The following is an 18,766-nucleotide window of genomic DNA, read 5'->3' on the forward strand; positions in this document are numbered from 1 at the left end:
ACTACATGATAGAAGCCTACAAGCAATTGGATAACCAGCAATTCTACTCCAGAGTCACTACAGTAACCATGAAACAAAAACAAAAAGAGTACCACCATGAACTTATTGGCTGGCGGGATCTAAGACTTAATCGCCATTAAGAATACCAATTTCTTGAAATAGATCTTCCTCCAACCTAGAAATGTACAAGATTCCCAAAGTTCATTAAGATAAAAGCAATCGCCCTGGCCGTCAAATTATTTCTGCACTACGTAGTATGTTTGAAAACACCTCCAAGTTAGGGTGGACCGGGTCTTTGCTAATTTTGTGAACAATTTGCCTTCCAATACCCAGACCACTGGTGATTTCCTTAAAAAAGATTTATGATCTGCCTTGGGAAGGTGATTATATACTTATTACCATAAATGCTGCACACTGTATAGCAGTGTATGACACACAGATAGGTTGAGGGCATTACGTAATTTCTTGAGGGGCAAGACCCATTCAATTATGGAAGCATACAGAAATGTTATTAACCATGATACAGAGATGTTTTGAATGCTATTTATCACTCTTTAATAGGGAACCATCTTATCCGACATGTGGCACAGCAATGGGCATCTGGTTTGGCCCCAGCTATGCTAATTTCCATATGGGCTGATAGGAGGAGCAAGTGATCTAGTCCATATGCCACCAAGAATGGTGTGACCATGTGATTCATTGGAGTAGATGCTTTGACAAATTGTTCGTAGTGTGGCGGGGGACGGAAAATAGTGCAAGGTCATTTTTAAGAAGAATAGAGACCAAAAATCTCAATTTACACACACTATCAGTAGAACAGAGCTAAATGATCTCGATTTGACAGTATACATTAAGAACAACAAACTGGAGACAAAATTGTTTCCTAAACCGACCTCAGGTAGCACATCACTTCACGCGAACAGCTTTCACCCTTTTAGTTTACTCAACTGCATTCCATAATTCCATATGGTGAGAACTTGCACGTAAAACACAACGACCGTGAAACTATTGAAGAAGAGAGATCACTTCTAGACTTGACAGCAAGATTCACAGAAAGAGGATACTCAGCAAATAGTTTAGATTAGGCCAAGAACAGAGCCAAATCTAAAATTAGGGAACAATTGGTATTTGCGAGTAAGATTGCAAAGAAATATATACAAACAGATCCACATTTCAGACTAATAACACCATAGAAAAAACAAGAAAGTTTAAGGAGGTCAATTTTGCAGAAGCGCTGGAACCTCATTAAAAAAGATCCAATCTTAATGAAAATGGGCCCCCACAGACCAAGGATAACATTTAAGCGAGCTAAATCCATGAGACAGGATTTAGCTAAAAGCAGCCCTGAAATATCTACATCTCCAAACCACTTGGCTGAATCACAGTTCTGGTTTTATGCTGTGTGGCCGGTGCAAAGCATGCCAACAAGGCATCAACACCAAGAAGTACTCAACACCCTTTTCCAGAAAGAAGAAAAAGATCCATGGTAGCTATCAGTGTCAAACTGACCATACAGTGTACGTTTTACAATGCCCCTGCAAATTAGTTTATTTTGGGAGTACCATTCTCCCAGTCCATAAAAGGATCCTAGAGCACCTAAGGGCAGCAACAAACTGTGACAAAACTTACCCTGTCTGTGGCGTGGCTTGGTGAGCCAACATGGCGGACGTGTGCTGAGCGAGCTCCGTCCAGCCCGCCGAATATCCTTCATTTATCCTGACTACCCCCGCATGTGAGTGACTGCCACAAAGCCTCTGCAGCACCGAGCTATCCGCAGTGTCACCCGGTATAATTTTGGATCGCTGATTGTGACTGGCATCGGAGTGCTCGAGCCTCGGCCGATGTGATGCCTTGAGGGGGTGTGGTCAGTGTCTGCGGGCCGTGACTGGAGTGCGAGGGCGGCCTCGGCCCCAATCGTTGCTGCAGAGAGTGGAGGGACGTGCCCTGGGAGCACCTAAAGTGCCGCGGCTGCCAGCGTGAGATTGCCGGATGCTCCGGGGCGTGGACCGCGACAAGAGCCTGACTGTGAGGCCCAGCGGGTGATATCAGCTCTTGCCCCCTCCCTGGTTCAATCCGGGCATGTGTGGAGAACACGGCGGCAGTCATGACAATGGATAAAGGTGGCAGTGGTTCGACCAAGCAAGGCCCCATAGATAAGTTCACAGGCCCGCGAGTGGCGGCTGGAGCATCCGGAGGCCAGTCACGGACCATGCCGGACAATGCAGTGCTCATGGCGGCAATCACCCAATCTAGAGACCTGTTGAATGCCAAAATTGAGGCAGAAGGGTCAGACGTCATGCTGCTGCGGCAAGATCTGCGCAGTCCAGAATCTCTGGTATTGAGGATGATGTCAATTCCTTGAAGCAGAAAATGGCTACTATGGAGTCTGTTCAGAAGGGGCTTGCGCTGCAAGTGGAGGATAAAGAGGGGCGGGCCAGACGCAATAATCTCCGATTTGATGGGTTTCCGGAGGGCTGCGAGGAGGGCAACATGGAACGCTTTCTTACGAAAGGGCTGGAGGGCTGGCTCCCCCCGGAGGCCATGTCCCGGTGTTTTGTCGTGGAGCGGGCTAAAGGGCTGTCATACAGAAGCCTCCACCGGGGGCTAGCTCGCGACCAGTTATAGCAACACTCCTGAACTACCTGGATCGTGACGCTATCTTGAAACAGGCCCGGGCTAAGGAACCTCTGCTTGATGAAAATGTCCGCATTGTTATTTTTCCTGATTGGCACTGTGGCTGTACTAGTCGCGTGTAATCGTTCATGGCGGCGAAAGCCCACCTGAGGGACCACAAGAATCCATACGCTCCCCTGTTCCCTGCCCGCCTGCAGGAGGTGTATCGTTCTCGAACTCACTTCTTTGACACCCTGGCGGAGGTCTTTAAATGGACGGATGAAACAGTGCGGGTGAGGGTGCGCACACCGCCTCATCATCGAGCGAGGTTCCCGGAGGGGGCCTCGGGGTCAGCAGATGAAGGGTAACAGGCGGTCGCGATCCCAGCGGCACTCCATGTCCTGTGGAGCCTCCTCTCAGGGAGGGCCCTTCCTCTGGGCGACAGACATTGGAAGATTAATGTAGAGATTTGCGAGGTGCTGCGGAGTCTTTTGACTATTGAATGTTTATTGGGGGGAGTCCTAATGTAGGCGGGTTTCTTTGCCGGGCCTGTGCTGGCGGGGGACGCGCCTGGAGGACACTGGCTCCAAGTTGGGGATCCATTGGTCAGGCGGCCCCAGTCCCCCCGTTGGGGATTGGGGTCCAGCTCCGCTGCGACAGATGCTTGAATGTTCTTGAGATATGGGGTGGGGGGTTTGTTGGGTGGGGGATGTTTATGTTCACTGGTCGCATTTCTGCTACTGGTCCACAGTTCTCCACATGTACACCACTATAGCCTACTACGTGCTACGCCAACAGCTGCGCTCCCTCATAGCTAATACACCCAACACAAGGCAGGTGACCCCCGGGTACTCTCCGCATTCTTAGATGGAACGTGCGTGGATCCCTCAACAAAATCAAACGTGGACCATACTCCACCAGGCCAAGCAGGCTGGGGCTGATATCCTTATGCTGCAAGAAACACACTTGATGGGAAACAAGGCACTCTGCCTGCAGCGGTATGGGTTTAAACGGCTTTACGAGGGGTTCACGAGGATAGCGATTTTAGTACATCGCAGGGTCCCCTACACACATGTCCAACAGTGGACTGACACACAGGAACGCTATTTGTTTATTCAGGGCAAGATTGGTGAGGACCCCCTTGGTGCTGGGCAGTGTTTATGCTCCCCCTCCCTTGCAGCGGACCTTCAAGTTCAGGGATTTATATAGCGCACTACTCGCCCAGAGGGTCTCAAGGCGCTTGGGGAAGGGGGGTTCAATTTTTGTCGAATAGCCAGGTTTTAAGTTCTTTTCTGAAGGAGATGTGGTTTTGAGTAAGGCGGAGGTGAGTGGGGAGTGAGTTCCAGGTCTTGGCCGCCAGGAAGGAGAAGGATCTGCCACCCATGGTGGATTTTCGGATGCGCGGGACTGCGGCGAGGTCTTGATTGGACGATCTAAGTTGGCGGGTGGGTGTGTAGAAGGACAGTCGAGTGTTGAGGCATTTGGGTCCTAGTTTGTAGAGGGCCTTGTGTGCGTGGGTGAGAAGACGGAATGTGATTCTCTTGTTGACGGGAAGCCAGTGGAGGTCTTTTAGGTGTCCGGTGATCTGATCTTGGCGGGGGATGTCCAATATGAGTCTCACTGATGCGTTTTGGATGCGTTGAATTTTTTCCGTAATTTTGCTGTGATTCCGGCGTATAGTGTGTTACCATAATCCAGTCGACTCGTGACCAGTGCGTGGGTGACAGTCTTTCTTGTTTCGAGGGGGATCCAGCGGAAGATTTATTTATTTATTTTCTTTATTTAGAGTTTTCTATAGCGCGAACTTGAACCGATTAGGTTATCAGAGCGCTTTACATAGCACCAGTTCCGTTACATGTTATCACAGCAGTTTACATAGAATCAGTTACGTTACACATTTCAGGAACTTGAACCGATTAGGTTATCAAAGCGCTTTACATAGCACCAGTTCCGTTACATGTTATCAAAGCACTTTACATAGAATCAGTTACGTTACACATTTCAGGAACACGTTTCTTTTTGTTCTAGTGAATAGGGTTATCTCTTCACACGGGGGAAGGGATACACCTGGCTATATTCCAACAGTCACACAGGCGACTAGTCGTTACAGCTATAACTCTAAACACAGGGAGGGGATACACGTGGATACAATCTAAGAATCACATAGGATAATAGTCATTAGAGTTATCTTCTATCTACACAGGAGGGATATGACTGGAAATACTCTAAGGGTCACATAGGGGTGGTAGAGAGTACAAAGGTCCACTGCAAACCCTAGTGATAAGAGTCAACTACATACACATAGGAAGGGATATGACTGGTTAAACTCTAGGAGACGCATAGGGGTGGTATATGGTGTAAGGACTTCAGCGAATACCAAAGCTTAGCATTATTGCAATCGGTCAAAGGTCTACTGCATACACTAGTGATTACAGTTATCTCTAGAATACGAAGTACGTTGAAGCAGGAGGAAGAGACTGCGTTGACTTGTCTGGACATCGAGAGAGAGGAGTCTAGGATGAAGCCCAGGTTGTGTGCGTGGTCTGTGGGTGTGGGTGCTGTGCCCAGAGCGGAAGGCCACCAAGAGTCGTCCCAGGCAGAGGGGGAGGATCCTAGGATGAGCACCTCCGTTTTGTCTGAGTTGAGTTTTAGGCGGCTATGTTTCATCCATTTGGCTACTTCTTTCATGCGTTTGAGTTTGAGTTTGAGTTTAAAAGTATTTCTAGAGCGCGCGTACACCGAGCGGTTTCATGATTGGTTTTGGCGGTGTTAGGGTCTTTGGTGAGGGAAAGGATTAACTGGGTGTCATCGGCGTAAGAGATGATGTTAAGGTTGTGTTGACGCGCGATGGAGGCGAGTGGACTCATGTAAACGTTGAAGAGGGTGGGGCTGAGTGATGATCCTTGTGGTACTCCACAGATGACTTCAGTGGCCTCTGAGTTGAATGGGGGAAGTCGGACTCTTTGAGTTCTTCTGGTGAGGAATGAGATGATACAGTCCAAGGCTTTTCCTTGTATGCCGATGTTGCTGAGGCGTTGTATAAGGGTGCTGTGGCAGACTGTGTCGAAAGCGGCCGAGAGGTCGAGTAGAATGAAGGCCGCTGTTTCTCCGTTATCCAGTAGTGTTCGGATGTCGTCTGTTGCTGCAATGAGGGCGGTTTGGGTGCTGTGTTTGGCTCGAAATCCGGATTGAGAGGGATCGAGGGAGTTGTTGGATTCAAGGAAGGCGGCGAGCTGGCTGTTGACTGCTTTCTCAATGACTTTGGCGGGGAAGGGGAGGAGGGATATGGGTCGGTAGTTTTTAAGTTCAGAGGGGTCTGCTGTAGGTTTCTTCAAGAGGGCGCTGAGTTCGGCGTGTTTCTAGCTTTCTGGGAAGGTGGCAGAGTTGAACGAGCAGTTGATGACATCACAGAGATGGGGGTCGGTTGGCGAGCCAGAGTGGATTGAGTTCACCGGAGGTACTATCCGTGGTGGGTGGGGATTGGAAAGACGTTATTGACTTAGCAGGGCTGGAGGTAGCTCGGTGAGTAGCCAACCCACGGAATTGCATTCCTTGGCGACGGGACTCTATTGGATTGATGTATGGCGACATTTCCATGGGGATAGTCGGGTTTCACCTACCTTTCAGCGGTTCATGAGTCATTCTCCAGACTTGACTAACTCTTTGTGCCCCGGGAGGAGATTGGCAGAGTGGCATCGGCAGAGATTCTGCCACGCACCCTCTTAGACCATTCCCCAGTGTCTCTTGAGCTCCACATAGGCAGAGGACAGCAACGGTTCCGGTGGCGCCTTTCAGTTTGGCATCTACAGAACGATGATTACGGGGTGAACATGAGTGAGGCCATGGATCATTACCTAACGTCCAATGTGGGGTCGGTCTCTACCGGCGAGACTCTGTGGGAGGCGCTGAAACCCACACTGAGGGGGGTAGACATTTCCTGGTGCGCAGCAGTGCGTAGAATGCGCAGGGAGGAACTGACTTGTGCGGAAGTGAACATAAAGGCACTTGAGCGTCGAAGTCTGGAGGGAGTCGGCTTTGGAGACAGCTACTCTTGGCCCAACAGACATGCGCTGCTCTTTTGATGGATGAGGCCCGACAGGTCTGGTTGGCAACGCGTGGTAGGGTCTACCAATGGGGGGACAAGTCCAGCAAGATGCTGAACCGACTGTCAGGGAGCCCTACAGTCCCAGGGCCCTCTGAGGATTCTGGACCAGGCAGGAATGCCGATTACAGACCCTCCAGCCATAGCGTAGAGCTTCGCTGTATATTATGTTGAGCATTATGCCCCCCAGGAATGCTTGTCAGAGTCCACCATAGATAAATTCCTAACTGACCTACTACCCAAAGCAGTGTCGGATGAGGTGCGGAATCAGCTGGAGCTGTTCATGACGGATGACGAGTTGTCTACGGCTCTGGGAGAGCTTAACCCAGGTAAATTGCTAGGGCCTAATGGGTTCCCAAGTGAATTTTTCCGACGGTATTCGGTGCAGCTAGCCCCTCATTATCGGGCGGTGGTGGAGGAGGCTCGGGAGAAGGGCCTACTTCCCCCGGACTGGAGGCAAGCAGAGGTGGTGGTGTTCCATAAGCCTGGCCAGCTCCCTGAGCAACATGCCTCGTATTGCTCCATTTCTCTTTTAAACGTGGAGGCCAACATTCTAGCTAAAGCACTGGCCAATCGCCTTCAGCCCCACATCTCTGTGCTCATACATCCTGATCAGGCTGGGTTCATGCCCCAGAGGGCGAGCAGATACAGCATTAGGCGGGCACACGTGGTGGCTATTCGGCAGATGGGGGAACCAGCGGCTCTACTCCTAGCAGATATGGATAGGGCGTTCGACTCCCTGAGCTGGTATACCCATTTGCCTTGCTGCACAAACTCAACCTTGACCCACGCTTCCTATCCTATCTAACACTCCTGTATATGGATCTGACTGAGTCGGTGAGGGTGGCAAGGGTGACCTCATCCAACTTTTCTATCAGACGAGTAATGCGCAGGACTGTCCCCTGTCCCCGTATTTATTCACTCTCGCCATGAAGCCGCTGGCGGCCTGGGTGCGCATTGATGCGCAGATCCGGCGTTTCGTGTGGGCACCAGGCCTGTCGGACAGGATCGCGCTCTATGCGGATATGCTCTTCTTCCTTACAGCAGTTGACAGGAAAGTGCCACGGCTCCTACGCATCCTGCAGATCTTTGGGGAGACATCAGGGCTCTACATGAACCCTCGCAAATCCACGTTATGGGTTTTAAGGGGTCAGAAGAAAGTGGGCACGTTGGCTTCCTCGTTACAGTTGGGAGTGGGGGGACTGATGTATCTGGGCGTGTTGGTTTCGGAGGTGCCGGCAGTCTCTTGAGAGCGGAACTTGGCCCCAGTATGGGAGCCGGTACGTGCAGACCTTAGGACCTGGTCCCCTATGCCCCTGACGTTATATGGTAGATCGGCAATATTCAAAATAGTGGCTCTCCCCGGTTCATCTACCAGCTCCAGAATCACCTGTACCTGATCCCGCCCTGCTGGTTCTGGTTGGTAAATGCCGCACTTGGGCAATTCCTGTGGGAGGGGGGGGAAGGGTGCACGTGGCTCTTCGTTCGTGCTTCCTCTCCACCTATAGTGGGGGGCTCGCGACCTCAGACATTCTCTCGTATTACCAGGCCTCAGACTTGCCGGTCCTCAATGAGTAGTGGTACGGCGATAGGGGAGACCCGGCATATGCGCTTCGGCGGCCACTCCTGGAAGGCCACTCGCTCCATACAATTCTGTATTCCACGCCGCTGCGGGCGCGTTGCCGTCGGTCCCGCGGGTGGTGTTCCTGATTTGGAGACAGGCATTACGACGAATGGGATGGTGGAACACCCTTACTGGGGAGACCCTCCTCTGGAACAATGGGCGTTTACCCCTATTGGCAGCCTTGCAGGGTTTCCAGAGATGGGACGACATTGGGATTTCAGTCCTGGAGGATGTTATGAGGGGCTCCACACTAAAGTCTTCCCAAGACCTTCAGAGGGAATTCCTTATGTCAAGGTCGCAGTTTTATCGCTACCTTCAGTTTCGTCATTCCCTGTCCCCCAGCTTAGAAGGTCTGGAGTCTCTCCCCGAATTCAGTCCACTGGAAGCTAAAGTTGTTATGGGGGATCTGAAGCAAAAGAAAAGTTCCTGGATCGATCAGTCTCTGGTTACACATTGCTTCCCCACACTTCAGAAACTTCGGGGGGACTGGGAGGCGGATGTGGGCACACTGAAGGAGGAGGACTGGATGGAGGCCTTTGCAGCTCCTCGGGGAGCGGCTATAGCGATGCCACTCCGCCTCATCCAATTAGAATACTTACATAGGGTCTACTTTACTAAGACACGCTTGTGGCGGGCGGAGCTGATCTTTTGGGGTGACTTCCTTCTATATCTCTAGCCTGTGAGGATACTGGGGGGCCTGGGGGAGGCTTTTGAGTATTCCAAGATTCTTCTGGTTTATTTATAGGCTGTGGATTGGATTGTGCGGGCGTTGTGCGACCAAAGTGGGTGGGAGGGAGTTGGAGGGGGGTTTCTTACAATATCTTGTATTGCTCTAATGATTTCTGAAAGTATTTTGACTTTATTCTCCCAAAAAACAAAGTCGATTGCCCACGTATCTGTATAGTCCGATTCTGCAGATGTCTCTGGTGTGCAGAGACCTGCGATGTATACGTGACTTGCCAAATAAAATATGTTTTTTTTTTAAACTTACCCTGTCGCCAGACATTTTGAAGAACACTACCAAAGTAATAACACTGGCCTCAACTATTTTGCAACAGATGCGATCTCTGTCATCAGAGGAGGCGACCATAAGAAACAGTTGAGTGGTCGGAACATGGAGGAAGACCTCCTTACATATTTTTATGCTGTACATATGCCCCTCTCTCTGTGCAATATGAGGTGTTATAATCATGTTTTTAACTCTTAGTACATGTCACATTGGGTGTAAGTCACATTGGGTGTAGGAGTAACAAATGTAGGCAACAAGGAGCAGTCAGTTGTCGACTGAGGAATTGAGACGGAGCAGCCGCCCGTCCCCAACTGAGTCGGCTGACACACGCGGTCTGCATTACTAATGGTGAATATGGCAACACCGACTGCGCAGTGACTGCCATCCTCTCGGGACTGTTACCCTTGCTGCGGCATTCTAATTGAATTACCTGCCCGCATATCCTCAAATCATTGGGACTTGATGCAAAGCACATGAACCTTGTTAATTGGATCACATCATTAGGGAGTATCCCTATGCATCGGCATCCTTTTCGTTGCCCAATTCTTCATGCTCACAACTTTTTGTCCTGATGATGATCTCAAATCAGTGAGATCGAATAGTTGTCGATCCTTATACAACTAGAAACTCCTTGTACTGTTTAAATTACCCTCAGGAGCTTCTGTCTTTCTTGTCAATGAGATGTATATATTTTAAATGTCACCTTCACTCATCAGATCACGCTTGCTGTCACTTTTTTGTGAGCACTTGAATAATAATTTCAGAATAATAATTTCAGAAAATACGTTGCAATATTATTTATAAATAAATACTGCACAATGCAAAAGCCCATCTGTGTCCCTGCCTACATTCAAACAACTGCCTACTATTGCTCTGTCTGCCATGAATTGCCTATATATGCCTTTTGTTAGAGGCATACTGATTAACACTGATTTAAACTTAACTCCTCTCGCTTCTTTTGGCTATATTGCAGAACGTTTTGAAGGAACAATAAGATTCCAGTTATCACCAAGGCCATAAAGGTGTTTTCAGGCCCATACTTTATTTTTGCACAGCAGTTTAGTAGTACAGAAATCTTTGTTAGAACAGGGTTCTTCATATGTGCAACCAATAAAGGTTAAATATAACACTGAAGCAACGGTAGCTAAAGCTGAGCTAACCAATTAATAAATCAATAAGGGGCTTGTAAAGCTAGGCTACTCACTCATGAGGGTCTCAAGGCGCTGTGGGAGGGGGGGCTACTTGTCGGTCTGGGTGGAGAATCATTCAAAGAGCCAGGACTTAAGGTTCTCCCGGAATTGAGTCAGTGACGCTGATTGCCTAAGGTGTAGGGGTAGTGTGTTCCAGGTCTTGGCGGCGATGTAGGAGAATGATCTTCAGCCTGTTCTGGTCTTGTGCATCCTGGGGATGGAGGCGAGGGTAGATGGGAGGATCGGAGTGGTCTTGTGGGTACGTGCAATCTGAGACAGTGGTTCAGGTATGCTGGTCCGTCGTGTAGGACTTTGTAAACATGAGTGAAGAGCTTGAAGGGGACTCTCTCGTTGACTGGGAGCCAGATGAGTTGTTTGAGGTGTTGGGTGATGTGGCTGCGGATGTTGAGGACCAGTCGGGTGGAAGCGTTTGGACGTTCTGTGGTTTCTTGAGCTGTTTCTGGGTGATGCCAGCGTAGAGGGCATTGCCTTAGTCGAGTCTGCTGGTGAGCAGTGTGTGGGTGACCGTTCTTCTGGAATCTGTGGGGATCCATCTAAAAGTCTTTTGGAGCAGACTGAGCATGTGGAAGCAGGCTGAGGAGACTGCGTTGATTTGGTGGTTCATTGTGAGCGAAGACTCCAATATAATGCCATGGTTGCATGCGCAGTCTGTCGGGATGGGTGGAGCACCCAGAGCGGCCGGCCACCAGGAGTTGGCCCAGGCTGATGGGGTGGGTCCCAGGATGAGGACTTCGGTCTTGTCCGAGTACAACTTGGGGCAGCTGTCTTTCATCCATGTAGCAACGGCTTTCATTCCACTGTGGGAGTTGGTTGTGGCAGTTGAGGGTTCGTTGGTGAGGGAGAGAATCAGCTGGGTGTCATCGGTGTAAGAGACGCCAACTATTCATAGTTGCCACAACAGCATGAGGCTCTTCAAGTTTCAAACTACGAGATCAGAAGACTAAAGGAAGGTGAATCGGAAAATGCTATGCCAAAAACTAGAACAAATGTGACCAGTAGAACAAACAGCTGTTATCACCCCCCCCCTTGACAGTTAGGTTGGGAGGTTTGTCCATAATTTTCAGTTGATGTGAAATAAGGTTCTCAAAAGCAAATAGATCTATGTATGATCTACATGCATGTGTGCACCCTAAAACATAGTGACAAAGCCTCAGTACCTTAAAATGTTCCAGTGGGAGTTTTTTTTCAACAGGAAAGTTGGGGGAAGTAAGGAGGTGGGGATAAACACACATTTAACTCACAAGGTGATAATTTGCAGAATGAAAGTAGATTATAGCTGTGATTGTATAGCTATATAAGCAAGAATTTTGACAGACAAATGATCCGAAGGGGAACAGAAAAAATAATTCTGATACGAGGGTATGAGGAGGCATCCAAATTGTTGTGATATCCTCAAGAGTAATGTTGGCCAGAGAGTGTCCCTTAAAAGGACAAAGCCCTATATCCCCTTATGTGGCATGCTTTACTGACTGACAGACAGACTGAAGTACTTATAAAGCGCTCGAATACCGAGGCGTCTTGGCGCTATAATGGCAGGGAAAGCAGTGAGGTAGATCTTAATGTGAGGAGAAAAGCCAGGTTTTCAGTGCCTTTCTAAAACATTGTTTAGATTTTTGTGAGCGCAGATCTGAGGGCATAGAGTTCCATAGTCTGGAGACTTGGTACGAAAAGGACCTGCCGCCCCATCGCATTCTTCTTATTTTTGGTTGACATATCAGATCATGATTTGCTGACCTTAACGCGCGTGATGGTACATATCGAGGGAGGAGTTTGGATAGGTCGTCTGATCCCGTGCCATACAGGGATTTGTGTGCCAGACAGAGGTCCTTGAACTGTATTCTTGCTCTAACTGGGAACCAGTGAAGTTCCCTGATGGCTTTGGACGTGGGATGGCGGTAGGGTAGATTTAACAGAGCCCTAGCTGCGGCATTTTGGATTGCTTGAAGTTTATTTAGTTGTTTTTCTCCTGTGCCCAAGTAAAGTGAGTTGCAATAGTCCACTCGGGACATTACCAGGGCACCCATTACAGTTTACCCCTCCTATCTGTAAACCCATAGGGTGTATAGGGTAGTCAAGGCACAATTATTAATGAAAAAGGAGGTTGTTCAACATGGAGAAACCAGTAATCAACACTATAATGGCTGTAGTGAGGGACAGGGAATCACTCAAATGCCTGATTCAGAGGTATTTTTCTTTTAAAAGGTGCACCATCCAGAATTTGATTTGGAGGCCACTAAACTGGGGACGCAACAGTCCAGGAAAGCGGCTCTGAACAAGCATGGAAAGATATCTAGCATCAATACATAGGCTCAATGTAGGCAGGCTTGCATTTTGGTGGCACTGTATTTGTAAACCCAGCACCCTTCACAGGGCTAGATAGGCAGGGGGTGAAAGAAACTTAATCTCACATGTCATTAATGATGTGGACAGTGAAGGCAACAAAACTAAGTACAAATTGAAAACAAAGGAGGATCCAAAATCACTCCTAATGCAGCAAGCAGGCATCTACGAGAAAAACTATATATGGAAAATGAAACACAAAGAAATTAAAATAAACTAACAACCGATCCATGTACACAATTAGAATAGAGATAAGAATGACCGAATAAACTTGGGTTGGGCTAGGACTTTTCAATAAGGATTTTTCACCAATGCATTCAGTAAACACCGCTATCTTAACAGCAGTGAAATCCCGGTCTGAGTTTTTAAATTATTCTCTGTAGAATGGTTTTCTTGTAGCAGCTGTACATTCATATCAGTGAAAATGGTTGCAGGTCTGGTAGATGTTATTGTGCAATTATCACCAACTGAAAAAGTTCTGAATTTGTGGCGACTATATTCTCAAAGGAATTACTGTATGTGCTGTCTTTTTGGTAGAATTTTGTTTAATGTCTTCCTTCAGAGCAGGCCCCTGTTCTTACCTTAAGAACTGACCTATATTACCAGATAGAAGAAAATGATAACCAGTACCTAAACAACCAGCTTATGCTCAGACTATATGCAGGCAGCTGTATGGTTATGTTAAAAGAAAATGTTATGCATACTTTAACTCTTAAGCATATGGAGAATTTTTATTGGGTAAATCAGTCTTGAATATGTCATGCGTAAAGTAAGTTTAATATCACACAGTTAAATTCACTGGAAATTCTAGGAGTGTGGATTAGCAGTATATAAAATGTCTATTCTTACCTTTGGGTTTTTTACTTCTAATGTTTGCTGGACAGTCAAATATGAAACATTGTTGAAATGATCTTGAGCCATGTTCTGCACCATTTCATGCAACTTTTCAAACTCTCTGTACACATCTGGAAAAAAAGGTTTTGCTGGATGACCTTTTTCCACCTTACAAAAAAAAAGTAATAAAAGCACAATTCACACGGCTACTGGCAGTTTTTAAAACAATGAACTGATGAAGAACAGCAGTCTAACAATTATATTGGTATTCACATGTTTATTACAACACAACAAATATACTGTAAACCTACTGTAACCTACTAGGATTTTAGTACAGGTTACACACAATGGAGGATTGTGTGATCCAGGCTTGTCCTACACACCTTACCCCAAATGTAATGGGACCACCCCTACCTATAAGGGAAGTGAGTTGAACCACCATTGCCCTTACAAGAAACACATAACTATCCTAAGTTTGATGCCTGGCTCTAGGAGCATAGCAAAGAACAGAGGTCTGAAAGGAAGGGAGCTGTAAAGCAAGAACTGTAAACATCAATACATCAACTCAAGTAAATGATACTTGCACCTAGGACCCAGGCCCACGCATGGAAAGATTACAAAGCTCCACAAAATTCAAATTGATTGGGAAAGCATGGCTGAAGTGCAACGAGCATCATGAAAATAGTTATTGGCCAAACATTGTTTAAATGCACAAGACATCCAGAAAAAAGTACTGAAAGAGGTCCAATATTCCCCTTATGCAAACAGCGTATGCCCTATCATCATCTGGTAGAGGAGTTGACTAATGGTGCAGCACTCCAAAATACAGAACATGATGAAACATGCAAAAGAAACAAACTATGTATATGAAAAGTTAAAACCCAAAAATGGAAAAAAAATAGCTTAATCGAGTAGTAGGTACTTTTTCTTCCTCACTTGAAATATTGAGCAGCGTTTTGAACAACTGAAAGTGACAACACTACTTCCTTATTCCAAAGTGTATGACGCAAAAGGTTACCTACGCTCCCTCATTTATGAAACCCATTTTAAGAAAATGTAGGTAACCTGTTTTCATTGTTGACTCATCACACTTATATCGTATAACTGTTGTGTGGTGAGACTGCGTGTGCCTGCAATGTACACACGTACTTTGGTTTGCTGGGGCGTTATGAGCCATTTGTAAGTCTTTACTTGAAAACTGACCACGGAGGTACGAATGAAATAACATTGGTTATGCTGTCTTTTCGTTGCAGATTCATTAATACATTTTGGCTCAGTATAACTTTTCTTACGTTTTGTTTTTAACATTAGTTTGTATGCACCATCACATGCATGCACAGTCTAGGCCTAACGTAGGAAGAACTGCCCCCACCCCGATGAATTTCACTGGGCACATATGGGGCATGAGAAATTGGGCACATACATGGAAACTTCAGGGCATGAGGAAAGATGGACACCCTTAGTGTCCTTTCAATTTTTCATGTTTTATCCTTACCGTAGGGAACAAAAATAAATCCTTCTGTTCACCTTCAGGTATTTTTATACTATTTACATTGGGGTCCAACATTATAGCATTCAACGGCAAGGAACAATTAATCCCCACACAAAAGGATTTCGGCAAGGAACAATTAAGCCCCACACAAAAGGATTTCCACTAAGTGCTACTATCAATGGAAACCCCTTCGCAAAGATTACTTTTTGCATGTAAAGGGAGGAGGAGCAGTCCTGATGATTAAGCATGCCAGCTTGGTGGATGAGGATTTTGTGCCCTTTTAACAAGAATTTCCAGTTCCATCTGCAGTCTCGTTAAGCCGCAGGACAAAGCATGTCCGCAGTTTTGCCATCAGAATTCCACTGTGCAGCATTCACCGGCGCCTCCCTTGCTGGCTCCTGCATGCTATTCTGGGAGATAGGTGCAGAGGGTTTGCCACAGCTGCTCCAGTGGTTCCTGCACAGAAGTACGCTCTCTGTGTATCCCAGAGAATCACCGCCGAGCGCCCTTCGGGTCACCACGGCCACAGACACCCCTCACTCCAAGTACAACACCCACTCAGGCAGTCTCTTTATATTCCATGGTACACATCAGGGCAAGAGCCCCAAGCACAACTCAGAAGCTTCAAAGTGCAGGCCATCAGAATTCCCAAGCAGTTAAGAAGATTATAGACCTAATGCTCATTATAGCCAGACCTAGAATAGCATTGTGGCAGAAATTAAAAGATGTTTCTTTCACTTATTGGATATACTACCAACATATATGTGATAGTTGTTTTTCATAAATTGATAGGCAAGGGATCGCAATGACAAGCTACAATGAGGTGTTATCTAGGGTTCGCTATTCTGACCTAGATGTATGACACGCCTTAGATGACCAAATAGTATGTATACCTTGACAGACCTTTGCTTTCTCATCTACATTACAATTAGCACATGGCTCTGTGGTAGCCAATAACAACAGAGTAGGACTGAATACACAAAATAGTGTCACTGAATACAGAATTGATCAACTGCTCACTGACAACTTGCTTGTTAGAAGCACCATTGACTCCAGGGAATGGAGTAGGACTCACAGTTAGCAATTGCCTACTAAGAGCTAAAGTGTTATCGCATTTTTCAACAAATAATGATTATAAACGTTATCATTAAAACAGGTATTCTCGTAAGATGTGCTAAGAGTGTTGAAAAAGTTTATAAAATACAATAAAGGGACAATTTGACAACTTTACACTAAACGCACACTACCATGCTTACCTTCATGACGAGAAACTCAAATACTGTTACAAGCTTTGCCAGAAGTGGAAGAGCCAATTCCATTAAATCTTCAATTTCACATTCTTCAAGCAACTATAAAAAACAGGAATCACTTTAAGACAACTGTTTCTTTTCTATTATAATGTTATCCGGAATACAACACTAGTCATTATACAAACTTACAAGCCAATGTTCAAAGGTGTGGTGATGCATTGAATATCTGAGCATGTGCTAGAATTCCTTTACTTAGAACTCAGTGTTAGGTATAAACATTCAATGCCTGTGAAACAAGTAGAAGCAGTAGATGAGGCAAGTTAATGAACACATTGGGATTGATTATAGAGTGATTTGCACAAGAAGCAGTTCCTACAAAAGACATTAAACATAAAAGTACTGTTCAATGAGGGGTGAGGGGTTGGAAAATAAAACACAGAATTTGCCCTTCCAAATCAGGGCTTCCAGAACATGTTAACTCCCTTTAGTCTCTCTGGGCGGGAACCTATTCCTGCAAATGCTTGAGCCCCAACTTTGTCCTTCTGGGTCTCCCCACATCTCATACTAGATATGTATGTGTTATCCTTTGGGTTCTTCACTCGCAAACTAGATGCAGTACATTTATGAAATTTGGAAAGTATCTGAATGCGAAATGCCGGATTGCAATACCTGACTTTTGCTTGCAGGGAGTTTATGAAACATCCTTTCCAGTGCCATTTGAGCCCCGACACACGAAGGATGAAGATGATTTAGAGGGTATTTTACCACCCAAAAAGGGATTTAGTTCTTATGAAGACACTGAAAGTGGAGTTTATACTTCATTCCACTTAGAAATCACACAAGTTTGGAATGCACAACCCTGAAGAAGTCCTAGGCTGGGCTGACTGGAAAAAAACATCATGTGTTGGAAAATTAATAAAAGTAGGATACTGAACGCATTCTCAAGACTCCTGACAAATCAATCTTATTCTTGTTCATTATTATGTTCTTAAACATTAGACTGCCTGAATTGGGCTGAAAACAGAATAATATAGTAAACGCTCCTTCTCAAATTGTTGTAGCGTATGTTGGTTAATTGAGGCTTCTGGCAGAGGGGCCATGAAAAGTACAGCGTAGGATTGCTTATGATTTTCAATACGATACACTTGTGAAACCTTAGGTACACTGCTGGTGCTTATTTTTGGGAAGCGTACTACAATTATATATTTTCAACATGTACACATCCAATGTTTTTTTTTCTGTTGGGTGCCAAACCTCACTCGTAGCAATTTAATGGCTGGGAGAAGATGCTAACAAATGATTGACAAAATGTTATTGCTTATTTTCCCAAAATATGGTAGTTCTCTTCTCTTTCCCCTCAGGCAGAACACATGCGAGACAACGCTTGACCTACATTTGTGTTCCCCTGCGCCTTTATTGCAAGTTTCAGGTACCCACGAGGCAATAAACTGGATGCAGGACATTCATGAAATTTGGAAAGCATCTGAAAGAAAAATATTGGTTTATGCTAGCAGTGTTTTGGTTTCAGGTCTTTTTCACCCCAGTGCGGAGCCCTTTTTCAGACTACTTTGAGGACTTCGTACTTGCGTACTTCTTGCTTAGCCCGTGCCAAATTTGCGTCCTTTTTCCCCCAACCTCATGGGGATTCCAAAGGTACCCAGAGTTTGTGGATTGCCAATGAGGGAACCAAGAAAATAGACAATATAGCTAAGCTTTTGGTGTTTTTGGGTGAAAAAAGTGGTCCATAAAAATTTATAATAGTAGTGTTTTTTCTCCTAAAAATGGCATCAACAAAAGATTTGCTATGCTAAAATCACCATCTTCATAGCTTTCAGGAACAAGCAGACATGAATAAAAAAAAACACATTTTTTTACTTTCGTTCTGGCACTTTTCTAAGAGGTAGCCAATTTTTCTAATATTTTATTTAACAATTACTCAGTGTACAAAGGTAGATGCAATCTTGTAAGAATAATTTGAAGTACAGAGAAGAGGCATAATGACATTAGAATAACTGCTAATATCAACCAACAGTGTACATTATAGTTTTGAAATTCTGACTTAGTGTAAATAGTATCATCATTGATACCACACTTGGTTCGCCAGTACCCCCAACCACCCCATAGTAACCTTTCACAGTCCCCTATAGTTGCACCATTGCTTCCAAACTTTTTCAGATTTTCTTAGACAACCCGACTTTGGTAGACCACCTGTTCTGCCTGCTGGCATCAATTCAGATCACAATTCAGATCAACCTCCCAGACCCGCACACTTGGGGGTCTACTCATTCCCC

The 18,766-nt window shown here is 46.0% G+C and overlaps 1 protein-coding gene across 2 annotated transcripts in view; it reads right to left on the reverse strand.

Annotated features, from left to right (window-relative positions):
- ZNF839 (zinc finger protein 839) overlaps window positions 1-18,766 on the reverse strand; it is a 282,082-nt gene that overhangs the window by 93,914 nt on the left and 169,402 nt on the right. For both annotated transcript variants that reach the window (XM_086937833.1, XM_086937832.1), the window contains exons 4-5: window positions 16,482-16,574; window positions 13,749-13,901 (exon numbers count right to left, since the gene is read on the reverse strand). In XM_086937833.1, the coding sequence (XP_086793959.1) occupies window positions 13,749-13,901; window positions 16,482-16,574 (246 nt within the window). The remainder of the gene's footprint in view (window positions 1-13,748; window positions 13,902-16,481; window positions 16,575-18,766) is intronic.

Source organism: Lissotriton vulgaris, chromosome 9, assembly GCF_964263255.1.
Source record: "Lissotriton vulgaris chromosome 9, aLisVul1.2, whole genome shotgun sequence".
NCBI classification, from domain to species: Eukaryota; Metazoa; Chordata; class Amphibia; order Caudata; family Salamandridae; genus Lissotriton; species Lissotriton vulgaris.